General features: G+C 43.6%; 1 protein-coding gene across 2 annotated transcripts in view; it reads left to right on the top strand.

The window, feature by feature from the left end:
* Nucleotides 1-1421: 1421 nt before the first annotated feature.
* LOC124045085 (MICOS complex subunit mic25a-like) overlaps nt 1422-24839 on the top strand; it is a 63320-nt gene continuing 39902 nt past the window's right edge. For both annotated transcript variants that reach the window (XM_046364317.1, XM_046364316.1), the window contains exons 1-2: nt 1422-1662; nt 3885-3968. In XM_046364317.1, coding sequence (XP_046220273.1) covers nt 1639-1662; nt 3885-3968 — 108 coding nt within the window. In that variant the 5' untranslated portion in view covers nt 1422-1638. The remainder of the gene's footprint in view (nt 1663-3884; nt 3969-24839) is intronic.

Here is a 24839-nt window from a genome sequence, read left to right as displayed (position 1 = left end):
CATCCTGCAGCCTATTTAACACACCTGCTCTGCCTCTCAAAACAACCCTCCTTTACCTGCTCTGCCTCTCATTAAACCCCTCCTTTATCCGCTCTGCCTCTCAATAACCCCCTCCTTTACCCGCTCTGCCTCTCAATAACCCCTCCTTTACCCACTCTGCCTCTCAATAACCCCGCCTTTACCTGCTCTGCCTCTCAATAACCCCTCCTTTACCCACTCTGCCTCTCAATAACCCCCTCCTTTACCCACTCTGCCTCTCAATAACCCTCTCCTTTACCCACTCTGCCTCTCATTAACCCCCTCCTTTACCCGCTCTGCCTCTCAATAACCCCCTCCTTCACCTGCTCTGCCTCTCAATAACCCCTCCTTTACCCGCTCTGCCTCTCAATAACCCCCTCCTTTACCCGCTCTGCCTCTCAATAACCCCCTCCTTTACCCGCTCTGCCTCTCAATAACCCCTCCTTTACCCACTCTGCCTCTCAATAACCCCGCCTTTACCCGCTCTGCCTCTCATTAACCCCCTCCTTTATCCGTTCTGCCTCTCAATAACCCCCTCCTTTACCCGCTCTGCCTCTCAATAACCCCCTCCTTTACCCGCTCTGCCTCTCAATAACCCCTCCTTTACCCACTCTGCCTCTCAATAACCCCCTCCTTTACCCGCTCTGCCTCTCAATAACCCCCTCCTTTACCCGCTCTGCCTCTCAATAAATACTCAGTCTCTCTGTCTGTCTCTCTCTCTCTCTCTCTCTTCCCTTCCCTCACTCTCTCAATCTCTGACCTTACTAGCGTGTTGAAGATGTGGATGCCTGGGTAATCACAGCTTGATGTTCTGTTAATATCCCTCTCTTTTCCTCACGGTTTTGTCTGCTCCAACTACAGTGTTGTTGTTTCCCTGCATTAAGGCTGAATGTGTGCATGCAAGCAGGCCACTCTGCCTCCGCGGTACAGAGCTATCTAGCTCGAAAATGACATATGATCTGCGTAGGGATGGAGGTTATTTTCTGTGTGAGAGACACGGGAGACTGGAGGAAAAGGGGGTAATTTTCGTCTGGGTGTAATTTGGGGTTGCGCTTTGTTGCGTTCTGTTGTCTGGCTGTTACATGTGACACTCTCTCGGCTCAGTGCTGTAGGAAGCCCTCGCATTACCGCCAGCGTCCGCCATGCACATTGAGCACAGCCAACGGGGTTCGAGACAGAGTGTTTGTGTGCGTCTGTGTGTTTGTTGTGTGTCTTTAAGTGTGTCTTTCCCTGCTGTGTTATCTCTCTGTGTGTCTCGTCAGCCTGTGCCCATCCTCCATGGCCGTCTCCTCAGTTGTCTCCAGACAGTTTGGGGACACCAGCTGTCCTCAGTGACGTCTGTTGCTCTTTGTCCCACCTCTCAACTCAGCTCTTAATCTCTTCACTCACTAGTAAGCTAACGCTCCTACAGACGGACACTATTCTCTTCTTCCTCATCCTACTCTACTAACTCTACCTCTCTTGCAGAACTATCTCTCCTCTACATCTTCTCCCTCTCTCACAGACACTAGTGTCTCTATGGTATATGGCAGACTACAGTTAGTACAGGCCACAACACAGTAGACCTACAGGAGTGGACACACGGCAGCACACAGCCAGAGAGAGCAGGAGCACAGTCTCATGGACGAGGACTCCAGCATGCATGTCAGTTTGCATGTTTGTCTTGTTTGTATTTGTTTGTCATTTTTGTTGTTATGGAGGTTTTGATGTGTTCCTGAATGATACCCTCATCATCATAATCCTTGTCATTTTCAATGCTTTGCCTTCTCTGCTTGTTTTGGGACTCCACCATTGTTTTAATGTTCTCTTTTTGCAGTCTGACTGTGGCCTTGTACAGGGTAGACTTACTACCCTTATTCACCGCTGACCGTGTGTGTGTGTGTGTGTGTGTGTGTGTGTGTGTGTGTGTGTGTGTGTGTGTGTGTGTGTGTGTGTGTGTGTGTGTGTGTGTGTGTGTGTGTGTGTGTGTGTGTGTGTGTGTGTGTGTGTGTGTGTGTGTGTGTGTGTGTGTGTGTGTGTGGAACCTAAATCATTTTCCAACATTCTTTTTTCGTTTTTTTTTTTCGTTCCACTCTTCCGACCAGCAAAATAAAGTTAGGAACCAGTTCCAACCCCTATAAAGTAATGGTTTATATAACCCCAAAATGTAATGGTTTATATAACCCCAAAATGTAATGGTTTATATAACCCCAAAATGTAATGGTTTATATAACCCCAAAATGTAATGGTTTATATAACCCCAAAATGTAATGGTTTATATAACCCCTATAATGTAATGGTTTATATAACCCCAAAATGTAATGGTTTATATAACCCCAAAATGTAATGGTTTATATAACCCCAAAATGTAATGGTTTATATAACCCCAAAATGTAATGGTTTATATAACCCCTATAATGTAATGGTTTATATAACCCCAAAATGTAATGGTTTATATAACCCCTATAATGTAATGGTTTATATAACCCCAAAATGTAATGGTTTATATAACCCCAAAATGTAATGGTTTATATAACCCCAAAATGTAATGGTTTATATAACCCCAAAATGTAATGGTTTATATAACCCCAAAATGTAATGGTTTATATAACCCCAAAATGTAATGGTTTATATAACCCCAAAATGTAATGGTTTATATAACCCCAAAATGTAATGGTTTATATAACCCCAAAATGTAATGGTTTATATAACCCCAAAATGTAATGGTTTATATAACCCCAAAATGTAATGGTTTATATAACCCCAAAATGTAATGGTTTATATAACCCCAAAAGGTCATGGTTTATATAACCCCAAAAGGTCATGGTTTATATAACCCCAAAATGTAATGGTTTATATAACCCCAAAATGTAATGGTTTATATAACCCCAAAATGTAATGGTTTATATAACCCCAAAATGTAATGGTTTATATAACCCCAAAATGTAATGGTTTATATAACCCCAAAAGGTCATGGTTTATATAACCCCAAAATGTAATGGTTTATATAACCCCAAAATGTAATGGTTTATATCATTCCTTTCTGTTCTTTTTGAAACCTCTGAAATCAAATTTAGTTTGATTAAACCAATCAGCGAGGATATAGCAGTTTGCTATGGAGCAAGGTTTCACATGCATTGGACAGACAAGTGTAGGGCTCGAGATGCAATTGAAATTTTTGTGGGTATTGAGAGCGAGAGCGGGTAGAGGAGGAGGCTTGGCTTGAAGCTATGGACATCTTGTTGTTATGACATGCATTATCTTAATTAGGCCCACAGAATTATACCTACAGAGAAGCAGCTTCTATAAAGGAACTTTGAATGTCTTTGAACTTCAGAGGGTTGGCTTAACAAGCTTCTGTGTGCAGAGCAGCACCAGAATTACAATTAAAACACATCTTATATTTTTGTAGTTAATAAATCCAATGCAAAACATGATATACATGACTATAGTATCCTTAACTAGCATTGAAAAAATATATCCATTCTTTTCTAATTAAAGATCTCTCCCTAATTTCTGAATCATGCTTGTAATGTCAGCTACAGTAGACTATGTTTTGGAGGGGGAAGGGTCTACACACACAGACACACACTGGAAAAGATTTTCAACTGACAGGCAGACATTAGAATACATTTCTGAGTGACAGAGTGAGAGCTTTGCATAGTCACTTTGTGTTTTTTGTGGGACTGGGAAAACATGACCAGATGATAAAATAACATACTAACCGGTTCCCATGCTTTTCAAATTACGCTTCTGTTCCGGAACAGAATAGATCACTGTCTTTCCCGGCTTAAGATTATGTTCTCCAAAAATATTGTTATTTTCTAGCTTTCGGTTCGGTTCTGTTCCCTGAACCGGTTCCAATCTCTGGTTTTCCTCTCTTTCAGGCTAAACAGTTGGAGAAGAAAGAGGAAGAGATGAAAGCACTGGGCACTTTTTTCAAGGAGCAGTTGGAACAAGTGGAGAAGAGGGTATGAGACTATTATCTTCACATGCACACACACACTGTAATGCTATGTTACACACCACTGACCCTGACTTAATGCTCACAATTCTACCGAAACAGAAATCAATGAAAATATATATGGGGATTGTTTCTTGACTTAATTATAAAGCGAGGCGTTAAAACGAGAACATTGTCCGCGAGCTTAGTTGGATGTGGCCTGGCCAGGCGCCGGCGGAGAGGACCTTGATGTTATCCAAAGAAGAGCAGAACAGAGGCAGTCTTGTCCTGTAGGTCCAGTGGGGAAGCTCCTGGGGAGTTAGCATGCTATTTGTCTGGCGCTGCTGGCAGGATGAGATGCGACATGTGAACTGTGTCAGGAATTTGATAGGGCAACACCTTCCCAGTTGGGCCTGTTGGGGGGAGTTGGGCCTGGACACTGTTCCACTCGATTCACCCCTCGATGCCAACTCCCTCAACGGACAGCTCCGCGCCGGTGTCTGTGCCCCATTCCAGAATCTCCGGACCTGTCATCAGTTCTTCCCGAGTATCACGATCTATCTCCTGTGTTCAACAAGCACCACGCCCTGTCGCTGCTGCCTCATCGGCCGTATGACAGTGCCAGTGACCTCCAACCTGGAGCTCCACTCTCCTGTAGCCGGTTGTATAACCTCTCTCGCCCCAAGCAGGAGGCTATGGAGGGGTACATCCAGGATTCCCTGGCTGCAGGTCATATCAGGCTTTTCTCTCCGGTGGGTGCTTTTTTTCTTTGTAAATAAAAAGGATGGGTCACTGAGGCCGTGTATAGACTTCCATGTGCTGAATAATATCACTGTGAAGAACAAGTACCCCTTGCCACTCATCAGTTCTGCTTTTGCCCACCTCCATGGTGCCACGGTGTTCACCAAATCAACCTCTGGAATGCCGACCACCTTGTCCTCATCAGAGAGGGAGACGAGTGGAAAATGGCATTCAACACACCACTTGGACGCTGAGTATTTGGTCATGCTTGTTGTTCTTACTAACACCCCTGCTGATTACCAGAACCCAGTCAATGATGTGCTGAGGGATGTGATTGGATGCTTAATTTTTGTCTATTTGGATGACATTCAGATTTTTTTCTAAGGACTCTGAGGCTCACCAGCAACACATTCTCCAACGGTTGTGGGAGAACACGGTTATTGTTAAAGCTGAGAAAGGTGAGTTCCATGCTGCCTCTGTCTTTACTGGGTTATATTATTGCACAGGGACAGTTATGTATGGACCCTGCCATAGTCATGGCAGTCAGAGTAGCCTGCGCCCTCTAACTTGACGCAGCTCCAGCATTTCCTGGGGTTTACACCTTTTTACAGATGTTTCATCCGTAACTACAGCCGTCTGGCAGCACCTCTCACCTCCACTCTGTTCCACTGGACCCCTGAGGCAGTGGCAGCGTTCTGAGAACTCAAGCATCGCATCACTGCTGCTCCGGTCCTCACTCAGACCTAGAACTCCAGTTCATCGTGGAGGTGGATGCCTCCGATACCAGGGTAGGTGCTGTTCTGTCTTAGCTTTCCCCCTCTGATCAGAAGCTCCACCCACGTGCATTCTTTTCCCATAAGCTCTCACCTGCAGAGAGAAATGTTGACATGTTTCCGGGAACTCCTGGCATTAAGCTGCCTCTTGACGAATGGCTTCACTGGCTGGAAGGCTCTGTACTCCCCTTCATCGTGTGGACCGACCACAAAAACCTGTCCTACATCCAGACCGCCAAACGTCTGAATTCCCGGCAAGCCAGGTGGGCATTGTTCTTCGGTAGATTCAATTTCACACTCACTTATTGCCCGGTTCTAGGAATACCAAGCCTGCCAGTTCACTGCCGACAACACTGGTTAGGAGCCAGATTCCATTGTGCCATCCACCTGCATCGTTGCCGCTGTCTCCTGGGAGATCGAGTCCCGTATCCGCCAGGCTCAGCAGAACCAGCCTGACCCGGGTAACGGTCCTAGAAATGCTCTGATTGTTCCAGATTCTGTTCGCTATGATGTTCAGTGGGCCCATTCTACACACCTCACCTGTCACCCTGGTATGAACCGGACCCTCGCCTTCCTGACCCCCGCTTTTGGTAGCATACTATGGAGAGAGATGTCTGGGAGTTTGTCTCAGCCTGCTCGTTCTGTGCCCGGAACAAAACCTCCACTAAACCCACTACCGGTCTGCTTTGTCCTCTGCCCTATGCTGCGTGACTTTTGCTAAACCTTCCTCCTGGAGCGCTCAGCTACCCTGTTTTGAAAATGCCCACATCACCCTCACCAATGCCTCGTCAGTTATGTCACCTTTGGAGTGTGCTCTGGGTTACCAACCCCCCTCTGTCCATGACCATATTGAGATCGTACCTGAAAGAAGCCCCAGGCTGCCCTTCTTCGTGGCCATGACCCAGTCCCAAGCCAAGCATCTCTGTGCCTCAGCTCCAGTCTACACCCCAGGCCAAAAGGTATGGCTCTCTTTGAAGGACCTGCCATTGAAAGTGGCTTCTAAGAAACTTTCCCCCCCGATTCATTGATTCCTTTGAAATTGATTGTGTCATTAACCCCTCTGCTGTGCAACTGAAACTCACAGCCTCTCTCAGGATCTACCCTACCTTTCATATATCCCTGATTAAACCTGTCTGCTCCAGTCCCCTGTAGCAGCTCCTCCACCCCCTCGGCTCATCAATGACCGTCCTGCGTATACAGTCCGGCAGCTTCTGGACGTGAGCCATCGGGGTCGCAGCTGCGCAAATTGTGAACCACCCTATGGGACTGCCAATCACAGCCAGTTCTGATACAGCCAGGAATCAAACCAGGGTCTGTAGTGACGCCTCAAGCACTGAGATGCAGTGCCTTAGACCGCTGCGCTACTCGAGAGCCCAAATCAGGTGATGGCGGCAGATGAATGGCACGACAATGAGTCTCAAGGTCTCATTATGATGTCTCTGTGCATTCAAATTGTCATCGATAAAAAGCAATTGTATTCATTGTCTGTAGCTATTGCCTGCACATACCATAACCCCACCGTCACCATGGGGCACTCTGTTCACAATGTTGACATCAGCAAAGTGCTTGCCCACACAACACAATACACGCTGTCTGCCATCTGCCCGGTACAGTTGAAACCAGGATTTATCCACAAAGAGGGCAGCAGGGTAGCCTAGTGGTTAGAGCGTTGGTCTAGTAATCGAAAGGTTACATGTTCAAATCCCTTAGCTGACAAGGTATAAATCAGTCGTTCTTCCCTGAACAAGGCAGTTAACCCACTGTTCCTAGGCTGTTAGTGAAAATAAGAATTTGTTCTTTACTGACTTGCCTTGTTAAATAAAGGTAAAATAACAAGAGCACACTTCTCCATTGATGGTGAGCATTTGCCCTCTGAAGTCAGTAACAATGCCAAACTGCACTCAGGTCGAGATCCTAGTGAGGATGATGAGCTTCCCTGAGATGATTTGTGCAGAATTTCTTTGGTTGTGCAAACACAGTTTCCGACAGCTGTCCAGGTGGCTGGTCTCCAACGATCCCGCAGGTGAAGAAGCCAGATGTAGAGCGTCTGCGGTTGTGAGTCCGGTTAGATGTACTGCCAAATTCTCTAATATTCAATTCTCTGGTGGACATTCAGCATGCCAATTGCACGTTCACTTGAGACATCTGTGGCATTGTGGCATGTGACAAAACTGTATAATGATCATGCTGTTTAATCAGCTTCTTGATATGCCACACCTGTCAGATGGATGGATTATCTTGACAAAGGAGAAATTCTCACACAGGGAAATACGTTTTTTGTGCGTATGGAACATTTCTGGGATATTTTATTTCAGCTCATGAAACATGGGACCAACACTTTACATGTGAAGGCTTGTTCTACTGTCAACATGACTACCTAAGTTATAAATACGATCTCCACAAGGCAATTCAGAGAAGCAGATTGTAATATTGGCGTGTATAGGATGGAATTCAGATGAGTGTTCCGCTGTGAATTTTTATGTGCTGTGCCCAAGTTCAGAAAGTCTGTCAGTCAAAACCCATATACAATGCTGTAAAGCGGAGACCCTGAGGTCATGTATAGCATGTTACTGTACAGCCACTGCGTTTCAATTTAGTTGCTCATCAGTATCCAAATCTGCCATTTATGACCCGGATACGGATACAAGTGTAAAAGGGTTCATGTTCTCTGAACTATTTGAGAACATTCCCAATGTCAAACCAGCTGAAAAACATTCCTAGAACATTACAAAAAAACGTAACCATGTTTGAACTTTTAGGAAACATCTGTTAAGGTAATAAAATGCCAAGAAAATTGTTTTTTGTCAAGTTCCTTAAATGTGTTGAAAATGTTCCAAATCCAAGCAACTATCCTGCATCATTCTTAGAAAGTTGTGGGGAGGTTGTCTGCAAAATAACCATAGGACAACCAAGCTCTTAAAAACACAGAACGTTACGGACTAATGGGGAAGACAGGCGTTAAAGCGTGAACATTCTCTTTGAGTCTCTCCACTGAATGTGGTCTTGTGCTGCTGGCAGGGAGAGATTCAACTTGAAAGGGCAACGCATGCATCCCTTAGGGCCACAGCAAAACAGTTAGGGAAATGGTGGAAGCAATGTTGGCTGAGTAGGATACACCACTCTTACTACCTTTATGATGACATATACCTTGTCACTCTTGGCCACAGACATACTGGTCCGGGCCTGACTGTTTTCCCAGATTAAATAGCCTTTTTAATAGTGACTCTGAGGAGCTCTAGTACGAGGTAGTGAAGTGCTCAGATGGCCGTGAACGACAAAGCTAATCAAGCATATTATCTCCCTGAGGTGGCTAGAGGAAGTCCATCTGCTTCATACGGGAGGTCATTAAGTGACGTGTCTTTGTTCAGCAGGCCTACAGTACTGCGCCTTGATTCACTACATCAGCGTTCCAACACGTGAAGGGGAGACATTAAATGGAATGGGCTTACCTTGCAGTGTTTGAGCTATTGGCTAATGGAGTCAGGGCCATTCTCCAAGATTTGCGATAACATTTTTTCTGAGAGGGAGAAGAAAATGTCTGTTCTCTCTCTCTCTCCTTATCAATCACACACAGGAAAAATAAATGGTTTCCTCATGCATTCTGATATCATTGTCAAATGGACTGGTTGATTTGGAATAGGGTCCTCTTGAAATGAAGGGAAGGATCTATTGGCATTGGGCTGCAAATGGCCCTCACCAACCTGTATGTAACTTTTAGAAGACTTGCAGACTGGCGCCTCTGTCATTTCTTCTGCACGTCTTATTATATTGCTTCATTGATGAAGCACTGTGTTGTCACCATCAATTTGCTCATTAAACAAACAGGGGTGCAGATGATGTTGTGGCCTGTCTGCTGCACATACTCCTTGAACATCTGGAGGCCCCTGGGAACTAAGCCAGGAACATTTTTGTGTTCTTCAGCTCAGCATTTAACACCATACAAAGGCACAGAATGATGGAAAACCCACCAACCTTCACGGCTATTCATGTCTCATTAAATGGATCCACAGTTTCCTCAACCACAGACCCCAGGCCATCAGATTGGAAGGCCAAACATCCCCACTGGTCATCACCAACACTGGCACCCCCAGGGGTGTGTTCTGAGCCCCTTCCTGTAACCGTAACGTTATGACTATAACTACTGTTCACTGAAGGAACATCCTATTGATTTCGGTTGAAGGATCTACAATCACGCCTGACAAGGCCAATGAAATCCGAGCCTCACTGGAAGCCTTGCCTTCCACAGGTGATGTGTTTGAGGCTCTGATTTATTCCTTCAATTTAATACAGCTCTTCACCGAGCCCAGGAACGGGCAGGGCGGGGCCAAACAAGTGTTGTACCTCGTTTCCCTCCTTCAGGGAACAGTAGTAATAGTCATAACGGTATGTTCTCTTTCAGTCAGTCAACTTCAGTACAACATACTATGGGGAAATATAATCACACGCCAAGCCCACCCTAACAGATACTAAATGAAACTTCCCATGGCAGAACACCCAGACTTGACCCCACCAGATGCAGTAGTCTGGGTATTGCGGACACTGCATGCAGCCTAGCGACTTTCTCCTGTCCTAGCAGTAAGCACACTGTGGACTACACTGGCAGCTGTGACATCCAAGTGATATAACCTCACAAAAGTGTGTGGTGATGCTCAACTCGCCCCAGCACAATATCCCCTATATTCAACCATTTAAACAACGCCTAAGACACTGCCAGACCCTTGGTGGAGTGGGCGTGCACACCGCTCGGAAACCCTCGCCCCTTTCTGCTATATGCCAGGGAGATAGCTTCAACTATCCAGTGGGAGAGACACTGCTTAGAGAGCGCCCTGCTACAAACTGGCTCAGCAAAATAGATAAAAAGCTGGTCAAATAACTGGACTTCCCTGGTCTGTTCAATATACGTGCATAAATCTCGCACCCGACACAGGGAGTGCAACCTCTGTTGCTCTTCAGAAGCAAAGGGAGGAAGTGAAAAGAGAAATGTCTCAAAAGCTTAAAAACCTGTAGGAACTTTGACTTTCGGTGCGAAGGCCTCATTTGGACACAACGTCATCTTAAAATTGCCCAGGGCGAACTGAGTACAGGAAGGGTTTACGGATAATGCGTGGAGTTCCCCAACATGTTTAGCCAAAGCCATGAGCAGGGAGGTTTTGTAGGAGAGTATCGACTCCAGAGGCTCAAACGGGCCCGCACACAATGTCTCCAAAACCAGCGCCAAGTTCCATGAGGGCGCAATAGGTGAGCCCCCGGTGAGGCACCTTCAATTCCAACATGACACTCTAAGATATGTACACGTTTAACGTGGAGAATGTGTATCCCTGTTCGACAGGAACATGAGGATTTCCCTCACAGAGCACGGAAAAGGAACAATTCCTTTATCTTGGCTCAAAAGCTTGCCATTTATAGGCATTATACAGCCCTCTCATGGAGGGCACCCTTGCAGACTGAATGGTAGCAATAACATTTGGAGGTGAAACCCTAGCCATCAGATTAGCCCTCTCAGGGGCCAGGCCCATAGGAACCAAATCTCTGGCCTCGTACCAAACCTGTCCATGTGCCTGGGACAACAGGTCTCTGCACAACAGGAGTTGCCACAAGTTCCCGCCTAGGAAGTGAACGATCTCTGCGAACCGAGGCTGCATGGACCAAGGGGAGCAACAAGACTGAATGATAAGCCCTCCCGGCGCACCCTCTCCAACGTGGGCTGAATCCCAACCACTGGCAGAAATGCGTAAAGGAGGGTCGAAGGCCACTGGTGCGCCAGAGCATACGTTCCCAATGGAGAACTCGGTTCCCTAATCAAGAAAAAAAGATGGGACTAGGCATTTTCTCGAAACGCGTAAAGACCTACGCCGGCCCTGCCGAACCGCTGCCATATCTGGGCAACCACCCAGTGGTGTAGTTTCCACTCCTGAGGAAGAGGATAGCAGGTCCGCACCGGGTTGAGGCAACCGGAAACATCCACTGCCCGGAAACGTCACTCACAGCAACAGGGAGTGAGCTAAGGTGAGGAGGGGGAGGGACCGAGTTCCCTCCTGTATGTTGATGTACACCTTCGTCATGTTGTCGGATCTGAACAGCACATGCTGGCCCGACAAACGTGGGAGAAGGCGCCTGACAGCTAAGTACACCGTCAGAAGTTCAATACTCCCCAAATTGGCACAGTCCATACTCCACCAAATTGAGTAACCCTAACACAGTGCACACCCCACCCTTCGGGGGACATGTCTGTCATTACCACCTTGCGGGCCAACACCTGGCCCATGACAACCCCTTGTGACAGCAGCCAGGGATCCCTCCACTGGGGAAGTGCTCGAAGGCATATCAGGGACACCTGAATCGACCGTCTTAGCTGGCGAGATGCTTCCAGGCACGTTGCTAGCACCCAGCGCTGGAATGGCCGCATCAATACTAGTCCCAGGGGAATGAATACTATCATAGAAGCCAGAGGAACCACTCGTGTTGCCTGTTTCTGGAGCAGAGAGAATATTTCCTCCCTTAATACTGGGGTTGAGGCCAGGGGAACAGTCGATGTGAAGACCCCGCAAAAACATGGGGGGTATACAACAAATTGTAGCCTGTACCCCGACATTACTGTTCGCATTAATCAGATCAACACTGCGCATGTGCACCCCTCGTGGACTGGGAGAAATATGTTTTTTTTTTCATTAAAAAAATAAAATCTCCACCACTATTGGCAACCTTGTGCCTAAATGAGGAGGAGGGACCTGTTTTACTGAACTCACACGGAACACAACACTCTTGAAATCCAAAAACAGTGAAACAATGTGTTTAGGGGCAAACGTTTGCCTGAAGCCCGGTCCACTCTGGGTTGGGGGTACTGTTGTAAACATGGGTGTTTAGGCCGGCTGGCAAGGAAGGACCCCATCCCATGCCACCCCCCATCCCCGAGGTACGCAGGGGCTGTATCCTTCCCCACACCATGGCAGGACCATCTTGCACCTGGTTGGCGTTGCTTGTGCCGGGGAACTAGGCCAGTCCAACCTGGTGCTGGGACTGGTCCTGGGGCAGCCCACTTAGCCGGTGGAACTCCGCCTGTCGGCCTTCCGGAAGGTGTCCCCCCTGGCATCCTCAAAGGACCTCCGAAGGAGAAAAGCGCACAGCGCCTCTTCCTGCTTCTTTTTGGCCTCAAACCCAATAAGAGATATCTCCAGTTCATTTGCTGCTTGGGCCAGTATAGTTAGGCCCTGTCCAGAACAATCCCTAACCGCTCACCCCTAGATCTGAAACAACTTGATAGGTGAAAGCAATAAGGTGAATGCACTTTAAAGTAAATCTCAGCTCTGTTAAAAGTACACTCAAGAAAATCTAGTGATTCAGGAGTATCATTAAAACAGGTTAATATGCCCCACCAACATTAGACCACTATACAGAAAGCCATTACATGTTTTCATAAGTCAATTAAATCAATGGTTAAAGAATTGTCAAATTAACTGATAACTGACACAGACATGGTGGTGTAGCAGGAAGATCTGAACGCCAGGAACCAAGAGGTTGTGAGTTAATTTCCCAGGTGAGAATAATAATAATTACTATATAAATTATATGAAAATATATATATACTTAACCTTTATTTAACTAGGCATGTCAGTTTAAAAAAATCTTATTTACAATGACTGCCTACCCTGGCCAAACCCGGACGACACTGGGCCAATTGTGCCCCGCCCTATTGGACTCCCAATCCCGGCCGGATGTGAAACAGCCTGGATTCGAACTGCCTGGATTCGAACTGTAGTGGCGCTTCTTGCACTGAGATGAGTCTTAGACCACTGCGCCGCTCGGGAGTGGCCACAATGTAATCATATGTCATGGTGTGTCAAATATGTTATTAAAAAAACACTCTGTTAAAATCACTCTGTGTCTGTGTGTTTGTGTGAGTATCCCTGATCTTGCCAACAGACAAAAGGAGCTGTGAATGGATCAGTGGTTCACCAATCAGAGCCTTGATGGGCTTGGCAACAGTTATAAGGCCTGATGGAATATTCTCATAACCCTCCTTACTGGAGACATGAATGTTCTTGCAACGTCCCAGAAAGCACATCTAGAACATTAATGTTGTATATTCTGAGAACACTGTAATCACGATCTAGATAAGTTCTACTTGACATTAAGTGAATGTTCTGCTAACTTTAACATCAAAACATGCTAAAATATGTTCTCCTGAGGTTTTTGCTAAACATGCAACAATTTCAACAATTTTACTGAGTTACAGTTCATATAAGGTAATCAGTAAATAAATCAATAAATAAATGAGGCCCTAATCTATGTATTTCACATGAGTAGTCAAAAGGGCTTTATTACAGACAGAAATACTCCTCAGTTTCATCAGTTGTCCAGGTGGCTGGTCTCAGACGATCCTGCAAGTGCCGAAGCCAGATTTGGAGGTCCTGGGATGGCGTGGTCTGTGGCTGCGAGGCTGGTTGGACGTGATGCCAAATTCCCTAAAATTAACATGAAATTCACTGGCAACACCTCTGGTGGACATTCTTGAGGCAGCATGCCAATTTCACGCTCCCTCAAAACTTGAGACTTCTGTGGTATTGTGTTGTGTGACAAAACTGCACATTTTAGAGTGGCCTTTTATTGTTCCCAGCACAAGGTCCAACTGTGTAATGATCATGCTGTTTAATCAGCTGAATGAATTAATGAAATTTTAGTTGTGTCAAATCGCCAATTGGCAACTCATCCCTTATGGGATTAATTGACACATAAACAAACATTACAATAATTCACTATGGTAATTATATTATAATTATTTTTCCGGCGTTAAGAGTGAAAAAAAAGAGTGAATAAAGAGTGAAAAAAAATCTATCAATACATAATAGTAAATAAGATTATCCAAGCAATAATTACGTCCCTAGAACAGTCCCTAGAACAGTCAAAATAATATACAGTACCTTTCAAAAGTTTGGGGGCACTTAGAAAATTAATTGTTTTTGATAGTAAAGCTATTTTTTTTGTCCATTAAAATAACATCAAGGCCAGCATCCTGGAGTCACCTCTTCACTGTTTACATTTACATTTTTTTTTACATTTAAGTCATTTAGCAGACACTCTTATCCAGAGCGACTTACAAATTGGTGCATTCACCTTATGACATCCAGTGGAACAGTCACTTTACAATAGTGCATCTAAATCTTAAAGGGGGGGGGGTGAGAAGGATTACTTATCCTATCCTAGGTATTCCTTAAAGAGGTGGGGTTTCAGGTGTCTCCGGAAGGTGGTGATTGACTCCGCTGTCCTGGTGTCGCGAGGGAGTTTGTTCCACCATTGGGGGGCCAGAGCAGCGAACAGTTTTGACTGGGCTGAGCGGGAACTGTACTTCCTCAGTGGTAGGGAGGCGAGCAGGCCAGAGGTGGATGAACGCAGTGCCCTTGTTTGGGTGTAGGGCCTGATCAGAGCCTGGACTGTTGACATTGAGACTGGTGTTTTGTGGGTACTATTTAATGAAGCTGCCAGTTGAGGACTTGTGAGGCATCTGTTTCTCAAACTAGACACTCTAATGTACTTGTCCTCTTGCTCAGCTGTGCACCCGGGCCTTCCAATCCTCTTTCTATTCTGGTTAGCGCCAGTTTGTGCTGTTCTGAAAGGAGTAGGACACACTGTGTTATACAAGATCTTCAGTTTCTTGGCAATTTCTCGCATGGAATAGCCTTCAATTCTCAGAACAAGAATAGACTGACGAGTTTCAGAAGCAAGGCCTTTGATTCTGGCCATTTTGAGCCTGTAATCGAACCCACAAATGCAGATGCTCCAGATACTCAACTAGTCTAAAGAAGCCCATTTTTATTGCTTCTTTTTAACCAGGACAACAGTTTTCAGCTGTGCTAACATAATTGCAAAAGGTTTTTCTAATGATCAATTAGCCTTTTAAAATTATAAACTTTGATTAGCTAACACAATGTGCCATTGGAACACAGGAGTGATGGTTGCTGATAATGGGGCTATGTACGCATATGTAGATATTCCATAAAAAATCAGCCCGTTTCCAGCTACAATAGTCATTTACAACATTAACAATGTCTACACCGTATTTCTGTTCAATTTGATATTTTAATTGACAAGAATGTGCTTTTCTTTCAAAAACAAGGACATTTCTAAGTAACCCCAAACTTTTGAACAGCATTGTACATACAGTTGAAGTCGGAAGTACATGCACTTAGGTTGGAGTTAAAACTCGTTTAATCCACCACTCATCAAATTTCTTGTTAATACGCCTAGGTGTCCCGTTAGCGGGACAACTTCCGGTGAAACTGGAGGGCCCTCAATTCAAATAAATAATCAGAAAAATTATGGATATTAAACATTTAGGTACATGTAAGTGTCTTATATCAGTTGAAAGGTTAAATTCTTAATCGAACTGCACTGTTCGATTTACAGTAGCTATTACAGCGAAAGCATGCCATGCGATTGTTTGAGGATGGCGCAGCAAATCAAAATATTTTCCCACCGGCACAGGTTTCATAAAATCACAAAATAGCGATTAAATATTCACTGACTTATTGAAAATCTTCCTCTGATTTGTCATCCAAAGGGTCCCACCTATAACATGTAGTATCATTTTGTTAGATAAAATCCTTCTTTATATCCCAAAACGTCTGTTTAGTTGGCGCCATCAATTTGAGTAATCCACACGTTCAACATGTAGAGAAAGGAACCCGAAAGTCTACCCCTAAACTTTGTTTCAACATGTGAAAATAAGTTTCTATTTACTCCTCAGATACCCTAAAATGTAATCAAACTATAGCATTTTTTACAGAAAGAAGTATGTTCAATAGGAAATCAATTTCAGCAGGTGCGTCCTGTCTTTATAGCACACGCAAACATGAATTTCCAAGACTGTGTCCCTGTACTAAAAGTGATATTTCTTATTTGTTTTTGAAGTTACAAGGACAGAGGTCAGGGCTTTGTGATGGCCACTCCAAAACCTTGACGTTTCTTTCCTTAAGCCATTTTGCCACAACTTTGGAAGTATGCTTGGGGTCATTGTCCATTTGGAATATATCCACATAATTTTCCTTCCTCATGATGCCATCTATTTTGTGAAGTGCACCAGCCCCTCCTGCAGCAAAGCACCCCCACAACATAATGCTGCACCCCCATCCTTTACAGTTGGGATGGTGTTCTTTGGCTTGCAAGCCCCCTTTTTCCTCCAAACATAACGATGGTCATTATTGCCAAACAGTTCCATTTCTGTTTCATCAGACCAGAGAACATTTCTCCAAAAAGTACAATCTTTGTCCCCATGTGCAGTTGCAAACCGTAGTCTGGCTTTTTTAAGGTGTTTTTGGAGCAGTGGCTTTTTTCTTGCTGAGCGGCCTTTCAGGTTATGTCGATATAGGACTCATTTTACAGTGGATATAGATACTTTTGTACCTGCTTCCTCCAGCATCTTCACAAGGTCCTTTGCTGTTGTTCTGGGATTGATTTGCACTTTTCGCATCAAAGTACATTCATCTCTTGCAGACAGAACGCGTGTCCTTCCTGAGCGGTATGACGGCTGCATGGTCCCATGGTGTTTATACTTGCGTACTATTGTTTGTACAGATGAACGTGGTACCTTCAGGCGTTTGGAAATTGCTCCCAAGTATGAACCAGACTTGTGGAGGTCTACCGTTTTTTTCTGAGGTCTTGGCTGATTTCTTTTGATTTTCCCATGATGTCAAGCAAAGAGGCACTGAGTTTGAAGGTAGTCCTGAGTGGGAAGGAAAGTAGTCGGTGTCGCAAAATAATGCCATTTTGTTGTGGCGCGTTTGTCTTTGATTGCTACGGCTGTTCCAATCAGCCCCAGATGAAAACGAATGATCCGGTTGGAATGCTATTGGATATATATATGATTATAACATCCTGAAGATTGATTCTGCACTTAGTTTGACCAGTTTCTTCGACCTGTAATATGTCTTTTGGAAGTTTTGGAAGTTTTCATGCAAAGTTATCCTGGACCAGAAGTCATTTTTTGGCCATGTGAGCTGAAAGTGATAGCAAATGCTGCTACTTGGACACTAGAATTGAACATTATGAAACAAAACGATTTATTGTTGAACTAGGACTCCTTGCACTACATTCTGATGAAAGATCATCAAAGGTAAGGGAATATTTATGTTGTAATTTTGTATTTCTGTTGACTCCAACCATGGCGGAGAAATATTGTTACGTCTGAGCGAAGTCTCAGATTATTGCAATATTAGGCTTTTTCCGTAACGTTAAAAAAAGTGACACAGCGGTTGCATTAAGAACCAGTGTATCTTTAATTATATGTAGAACATGTTTCTTTAGTTAAAGTTTATGATGAGTATTTCTGTTATCTGGCGTAGCTTTCTATAATTCCTCCGGATGTTTTGGAGGATTTTCTGAACATGGCGTCAATGTAAACCGAGATTTATGGATATAAAAAGCATATTATCGAACAAAACATAAATGTACTGTGTAACATGTCATATGACTGTCATCTGATGAAGATTTTCAAGAGGTTAGTGATTGATTTTTTTAAAATCCTGCTTTTGTGATTTTTGTCGTTTGCTGGAAAAAATGGCTACATGTTTTCTTTGGTTTGGTGGTGGTCTAACATAAATATATGTTGTGTTTTCGCCGTAAAACATTTTAAAAATCTGACACGCTGGGTAGATGAACAAGGTGTTTATCTTTCATTTGAGGTATTGGACTTGTTAATGTCTGGAGGTTAAATATTTCTAAAGAATATTTTTGCATTCCTTGCGCCACCTTTTCAGCTGAACGGGGGTGGGGGGGGGGACCCCTCACCTTAACAAGTTCCACCCGCTGTGTCAGATAAAAAAAAACAAAAAAACATGCAATAATCTGAGAACAGCGCTCAGAATGTTTTTTTTTATCCGCCATGTTTGAGTCAACAGAAATCAGAAATAACATTATAAATAATCCCTTACCTTTGATGATCTTCATCAGAATGCACTCCCAAGAATCATAGTTCCACAATAAATGTTTGATTTGTTCGATAATGTCCATCATTTATGTCCATGTAGCTACTTTTGTTAGGGAGTTTAGTACACAAATCCAAATGCTCGTGCATGTCCAGCCGAACGTCTGACGAAAACTTCAAAGTTATATTACAGGCAAAGAAACTTGTCAAACGAAGTATAGAATCAATCTTTAGGATGTTTTATCATAAATCGTCAATAACGTTCCAACCGGAGAATTCCATTGTCTGTAGAAAAGCCATGGAAAGCAGGTCGCTATCATGTGAAATGCGCATGACCAGGACCTGGCTCTCTGCCAGACCACTGACTCAAAGAGCTCTCACCCCCCCCCCACAGTAGAAGCCTCATTCAAGTTTCTAAAGACGGTTGACATCTAGTGGAAGCCTTAGGAAGTGCAACATAACCGATATCCCACTGTGTATTCAATAGGGGCTGGGTTGAAAATCGACCAACCTCAGATTTCCCACTTCCTGTTTGGATTTCTTCTCGGGTTTTTGCCTGCCATATGAGTTCTGTTAAACTCACAGACATCATTCAAACAGTTTTAGAAACTTCCGAGTGTTTTCTATCCAATACTAACAATAATATGCATATATTAGCAACTGGACCTGAGGAGCAGGCCGTTTACTCTGGGCACCTTTCATCCAAGTTCCTCAATACTGTCCCGTCAGCCATAAGAATGAATAAATGATTTGTGGAGTCATTGAAAAACAAGTTTTAATGACTCCAACCTAAGTGTATGTAAACTTCCAACAACTGTACATACATACATACATACATACATACATACATACATACATACATACATACATACATACATACATACATACATACATACATACATACATACATACATACATACATACATACATACATACATACATACATACATACATACATACATACATACATACATACATACATACATACATACATACATACATACAATAACATCTAATCTAACAGTTTGTCTTGTGTGGATTAGCCTACATTTTTATGCATTGCATGGTGGCTTGCAGAAAGACTGGGAAACGCTGACTGCTGTTACTGTGTGGCAGTCTCAAGGACCAAGGACTTATTTCAGAAATGTTTTACACCCTGCAAGATTATTATTGTGAAATGTATTCATAGGCTTTTTGTGTTTGTTCACTTAGGATTCATTTATTTAAACTAGATAGCATGTCCAATCAGACGATGCAAGCTTCATGCATGGCCATGTGAAAACAAAGGGTTTGAGAGAGAAATATTACCAGTAGAATGGCCGTTCATGGTAGCTTTGTTGTATTGCTGATTTACCACACCACTGTCTTCTTTATAATGATTTAGTTCCATGTCGTGTTGCAAACACATTCGCCACTACCTTTTTTTCCCAACCTGGACTCAGGGGTAGACGTGACATAATAAAAGTAAATCCCAGACACTTCAATTAGTATAATATGTGATGTTTCGTATGGTATGTATTAATTTATGGATGGCCATCATCCATTCCTGTAACAGCGTTCTTCGTTCGTCGAAAGAGAGTCGGACAGAAATGCAGCGTGGTGGTTACTCATGTCTTTAATGAAACAAATGACGATACAAGAAAATAAATAAATAAATACAAAAACAACAAACGGAACTTGAAACCTAATTACAGCCTATCTGGTGAACACTACACAGAGACAGGAACAATCACCCACGAAATACACAGTGAAACCCCAGCTACCTAAATATGGTTCCCAATCAGAGACACCTGACTCTGATTGAGAACCGCCTCAGGCAGCCAAGCCTATACTAGACACACCCCTAATCAACCACAATCCCAATGCCTACAAAAACCCCAATACGACAATACAATAAACCCATGTCACACCCTGGCCTGAACAAATAATTAAAGAAAACACAAAATACTTAGACCAAGGCGTGACAATTCCGTATGATATGTTATGACTTACATTTCGTATGATGTGTTATGAATTGCAATTCGTACAATATGTTACTAACTGCAATTCATACAATATGTAATGAATTAAAAATTCCAATTTGTTGTGGCTAACGTTAGCTGGGTGGTTAACGCTAATGTTAACTAAGTGGCTAACATTAGCTAGGCAAGGGGTTAGGATTAGCTAACAGGCTAAGTAGTTGCAAAGAAGCTAATTATCTCAAATGCTAATGTTGTCCATGATGAGATTTGAACACGCAATCTTTGGGTTGCTAGATGTTTGCGTTATTCCTCCAACCCATCCACCCCGACAAACCACTCTTTAATTTTTTGTCTGAAGTAATCACAAGGGTGCATGCTCAGCCCCCTCCTGTACGCTCTGTTCACCCATGACTGCATGGCCCGTCAGGAAGTCCAGGACCCAGATGCACAGGGCGGGGTTCAGACCCAGGGCCCCGAGCTTAGTGATGAGCTTGGAGGGTACTATGGTGCTGACTGCTGAGCTATAGTCAATGAACAGCATTCTTACATAGGCATTCCTCTTGTCCAGATGGGATAGAGCAGTGTGCAATGTGATGGCGATTGCATCGTCTGTGGATCTATTGGGGCGGTAAGCAAATTGAAGTGAGTCTAGGGTGTCAGGTAGGGTAGAGATGATATGATCCTTAACTAACCTCTCAAAGCACTTCATGATGACAGAAGTGAGTGCTCCGGGGCGAATAGTCATTTCGTTCAGTTTCCTTTGCTTTCTTGGGTACAGGAACAATGGTGGACTTCTTGAAGCAAGTGGGGACAGAACACTGGAGTGTTTTATGTTTATATTTACCTCATTATAAGAATGTGGCGTTTACCAAAGGGATCAGAGACTGGCGGGGAAATGGTGTGTGCACTATTTGCTGCTGGGTTTGGGTTGTGTTATGAGCCGGACCAGGGAGGCAGATAATACTGTGGAGTTGGTGTGTCTGTTCAAACTGCTGTCACTCTGTTTGGGTTAGGTGGGTGGGCCCTGCCCGACAGACTGGTTCAGAGAAGAAGAGGGATTCTAGACTTTATACCCTAAGTTCCCTTTACAGCTAATGGAAGCCATTAATTAGAGCTGTCTATAACATGTAGGTAGGCTGCAACCAATGACTGTACATATGAATGGAGAAAGCCATCTATCATGTGACACCCTATGTAAAGACTCAATAGAGCCAAATGTAAAGACTCATTGAAGCCAAATGAAGTCGGTTAACACGGCGTCTCATTAGATCATTTCATCTGGCATTGTCCCCATGTAGCTTGTTTCTGGTCACAGGTGGTTAGCAGTGTTTTGGTTATTTGGAAAGCCAAATCAATCAACAATATAATAATACTCCTAGGAAAGATATAAATATTTAACTTACACAATCTTTAATTAGAAAGGTTCAAAATTAATGAAAGACATCACAGTTGAAAAATATATGACACGTGGAAATCAAAAGAGGATGGTCTACAGAGGGTGGGATGGGCTGAGGCTCATGATCAGAAATAGTTATTGCTGAAAACCCTATACATTTTGAATACTATCTATGCAAAATGTTATGTTTTATAATCAAAAAAACATTACTAACCCTTTATGTAACTACTGTGTATGAAAGTACCATGTATGCAAAATTTGTGTAAAATTTATATGTAAAACAACGTTAAAAAAAATAAAAAATGATGTTGTCTCATGGAGACAAAATGCTCAGTTTGAGCTACTCCAGGAAGTGACATTGCAGGCTAGCTCAGTTCGGTCCTCTCTCACTGAATATCTCAAGGGTACTGCAGGCTGCCATTAGCATTGATTGTCTTCAATTTTTTTAGTTCATTTAAACAAAGATTGCCATTTTTCCCATTCACTATAATGAGGATCCTGTTTTCTGCTAACAATGCCTGCTGTACTGTGGTTGGCGTTGTAATTTTGTGTCTTCAATGAGAGGGGGCAGTCGTTCTCTCCTGGCTGCAACTCTGAAGGTTTGAAATTGGGAGAGAGGCTTTTGATGAGTGCGATAATGTTTGTGAAGACGCCACACATAATCATCTCGTGTCTGTGAATTCTCCCGAAAGCTGGAAGTCGGAGAGCTGTGAAAACTACTTGTTGTGAACAGCAATGTTCCACTGCTGTTTGAATTAGCACAGGCTCTCTCTAATCCAGCTAAAGCCTTCTGCTGGCTCCCCTGCTCTTGTCTCCATCCCTCTCCTATCCTGAACCACTCCTTGCTTCACTCTTCTGCTTGTCAAGCCCCCCAGCCCTCCACCCAGTACCCTCTCTCTCTCTCTCCCTCTCTTCCTTGTCACTAGTTGCAAAGCACTTTGAAGCACTTGAGCGTGGGTACGAGATAATAATCCTCCTGAAATCCTGACAGCCGCGTTGACACGCTGTCGGCAGGGGCCTTGTTCTGGAAATATCTGCATGACTCCCCCATCCAACCAGCTGAAGCTGCTTTTACCTGGATGGACAGAGAGTGAAGCAGCCGGCCGCCACACAGTCAGCCCCCTTTAGCCTCAAGGCCTGCAGAGGCTAACCAATCACAAATTAATTTACTTCAAAGGGGGAGACGAATGCATTTTAATTTTCTTTTTTGGAGCAAGTATTATTAATTTCTCAGCATGCCAGACGAATATAGGCACATATCAGGGGCTCCAGGGGGTGTAATACCTCTTCGCCTCTTAAACCACAGGGCCAGCGGTTAGAACAGAGACGACAGGAGAAGCATTCTAATCAGAATGCTGTACAGGGTGCTTTTTTTCTCCACACTAAAAGCACATTTTGCTGTGTTGCTGGTTTCTAATGGAAATGTAAGAAGTAAACTTCAAGTAAGGATGAGGCGTTTTATTTTCCCTTTCTTTGTACCTTTTAGCCTTGTAATGTTGGACACAGAAGGTCAAGCTCATCTCCCGATACAAAATATCAGTTTGCTCAGAGAGTTGTGTCGTAACGTTGTATTGATTAATGTGACGACTGCTGCTCATCGAATGATTAACTGTTTATAATTACGTGATTAAACAAATCGGGTAATTATTAACTCGGTAACCTGGGGCACCATGGGAAAGTTTTTTTTTATTGAGTTTCTATTTTCCAAATGAACTCAAAGAATATCAGAATATCGATTTTACAACAGTCGCTAATTAATTAATTTTCTCTACAGACTCCTTCTGAACATCGCATAATTTGTGAATCTGCACAAACCCGAGTCTCAGTAAATAAGGCTGTACCACACCAACTGAGTTGATTATTTATTTACTAACAAGCGAAACTGATAATATAAGGTACACATGCACAAACACACAGTCTAATGTATTGAATAGAACTTAGTACAATGAAACAGGCTCCTAGCGGGCCAACACAATATGACATGTGTTACACAAAATGGGGATTTCAAAAGAGAGAGAAAGAGAAAGAGAGCACGAGAGAAAAGCACACTTGGGTACATTTGTCAACTTGCTTATTTTAACCCTAACGTTGCCCCGAACCGCCGCTCTTATGGGTCCGAATATAATGTAATTACGTGTTGAAGGTCTCCGATGGGTGTCTCTTCGTGGCCCGGGTTCCGACTTCTCTGATGATGGCACGTCTTCCGTTACCGGGTGTAGCTCTGTTTGTCCTCACGATGTCAGTGTCCTTTCTCTTAGTGGGCTGTTTTCTCGCCCTTGCTCTGAAAGGGGGTCTTCGAAGGACGGCTAATCAGCCGTGTAGATGGTTCCAGCGTGGGAATGAAAGCAGTGTTGCCACACGATTCCTTGGAGAGCGGTAACTGGGTGGTCCTGTTTGAATTCACCCTCTTAGACAGCTACTCATCCATAGCATAGATTGTAAAAAGGTTACTTTGTCTTCTTCAACCTCGTGTTGAATTTTGGGTTTACAACTAATTCGGACCTTGGCTGAAGCTCGTGGTCACTAAGTCTGATATGTTCATTTTTACCTCACATGTTTTATACCCTTGGGTAATGGGCGTTCTCTGGGCATAACTAGTTACGAGGCAAGGTCTGGATTTGATTCAGATCCAATTTAGACAACTAACTTCAGATTTCATCTTTACAAAAACATTCTCTTTGATCTGGACATTTTCCACACAACGTACAGTATGCAAACCTCAAGTACATAGTGTGAAATTTCTTCAAGTTATGTTTTCTTTATAACGTCATCATTGAACTTTTAATAGGATAACAAAAACAACATTCATTTTCATATTCCATCTAATCGTCACTACTACCATTTTGGCTGACGAAACATATTGTCCCAAAGTCCTTTTATTGCATGTTACTGTTCAGAGATAGATTCTCCATAGGCCCAACATACATTCCATCCCTCCATCCCTCCATACTGAGAGGACAAAGGGGATTTTGCTGCCTTAAGAGTTACAATGGACGGGAGGTGTCATTAAAAAAAACACCTCCATACCTCTCAATCTCTCCCCCTCTGTTGGGTGTGAGAGATATCTCTGTAGGATTATGGTCCACGGGAACCTGACCCGAACAGGCCTGTC

The sequence above is a fragment of the Oncorhynchus gorbuscha genome, linkage group LG10 (assembly GCF_021184085.1).
Source record: "Oncorhynchus gorbuscha isolate QuinsamMale2020 ecotype Even-year linkage group LG10, OgorEven_v1.0, whole genome shotgun sequence".
Taxonomy (NCBI): Eukaryota; Metazoa; Chordata; class Actinopteri; order Salmoniformes; family Salmonidae; genus Oncorhynchus; species Oncorhynchus gorbuscha.
The sequence above is the reverse complement of the archived record's forward strand: the minus strand, read 5'-3'. Positions and strand labels throughout refer to the sequence as shown.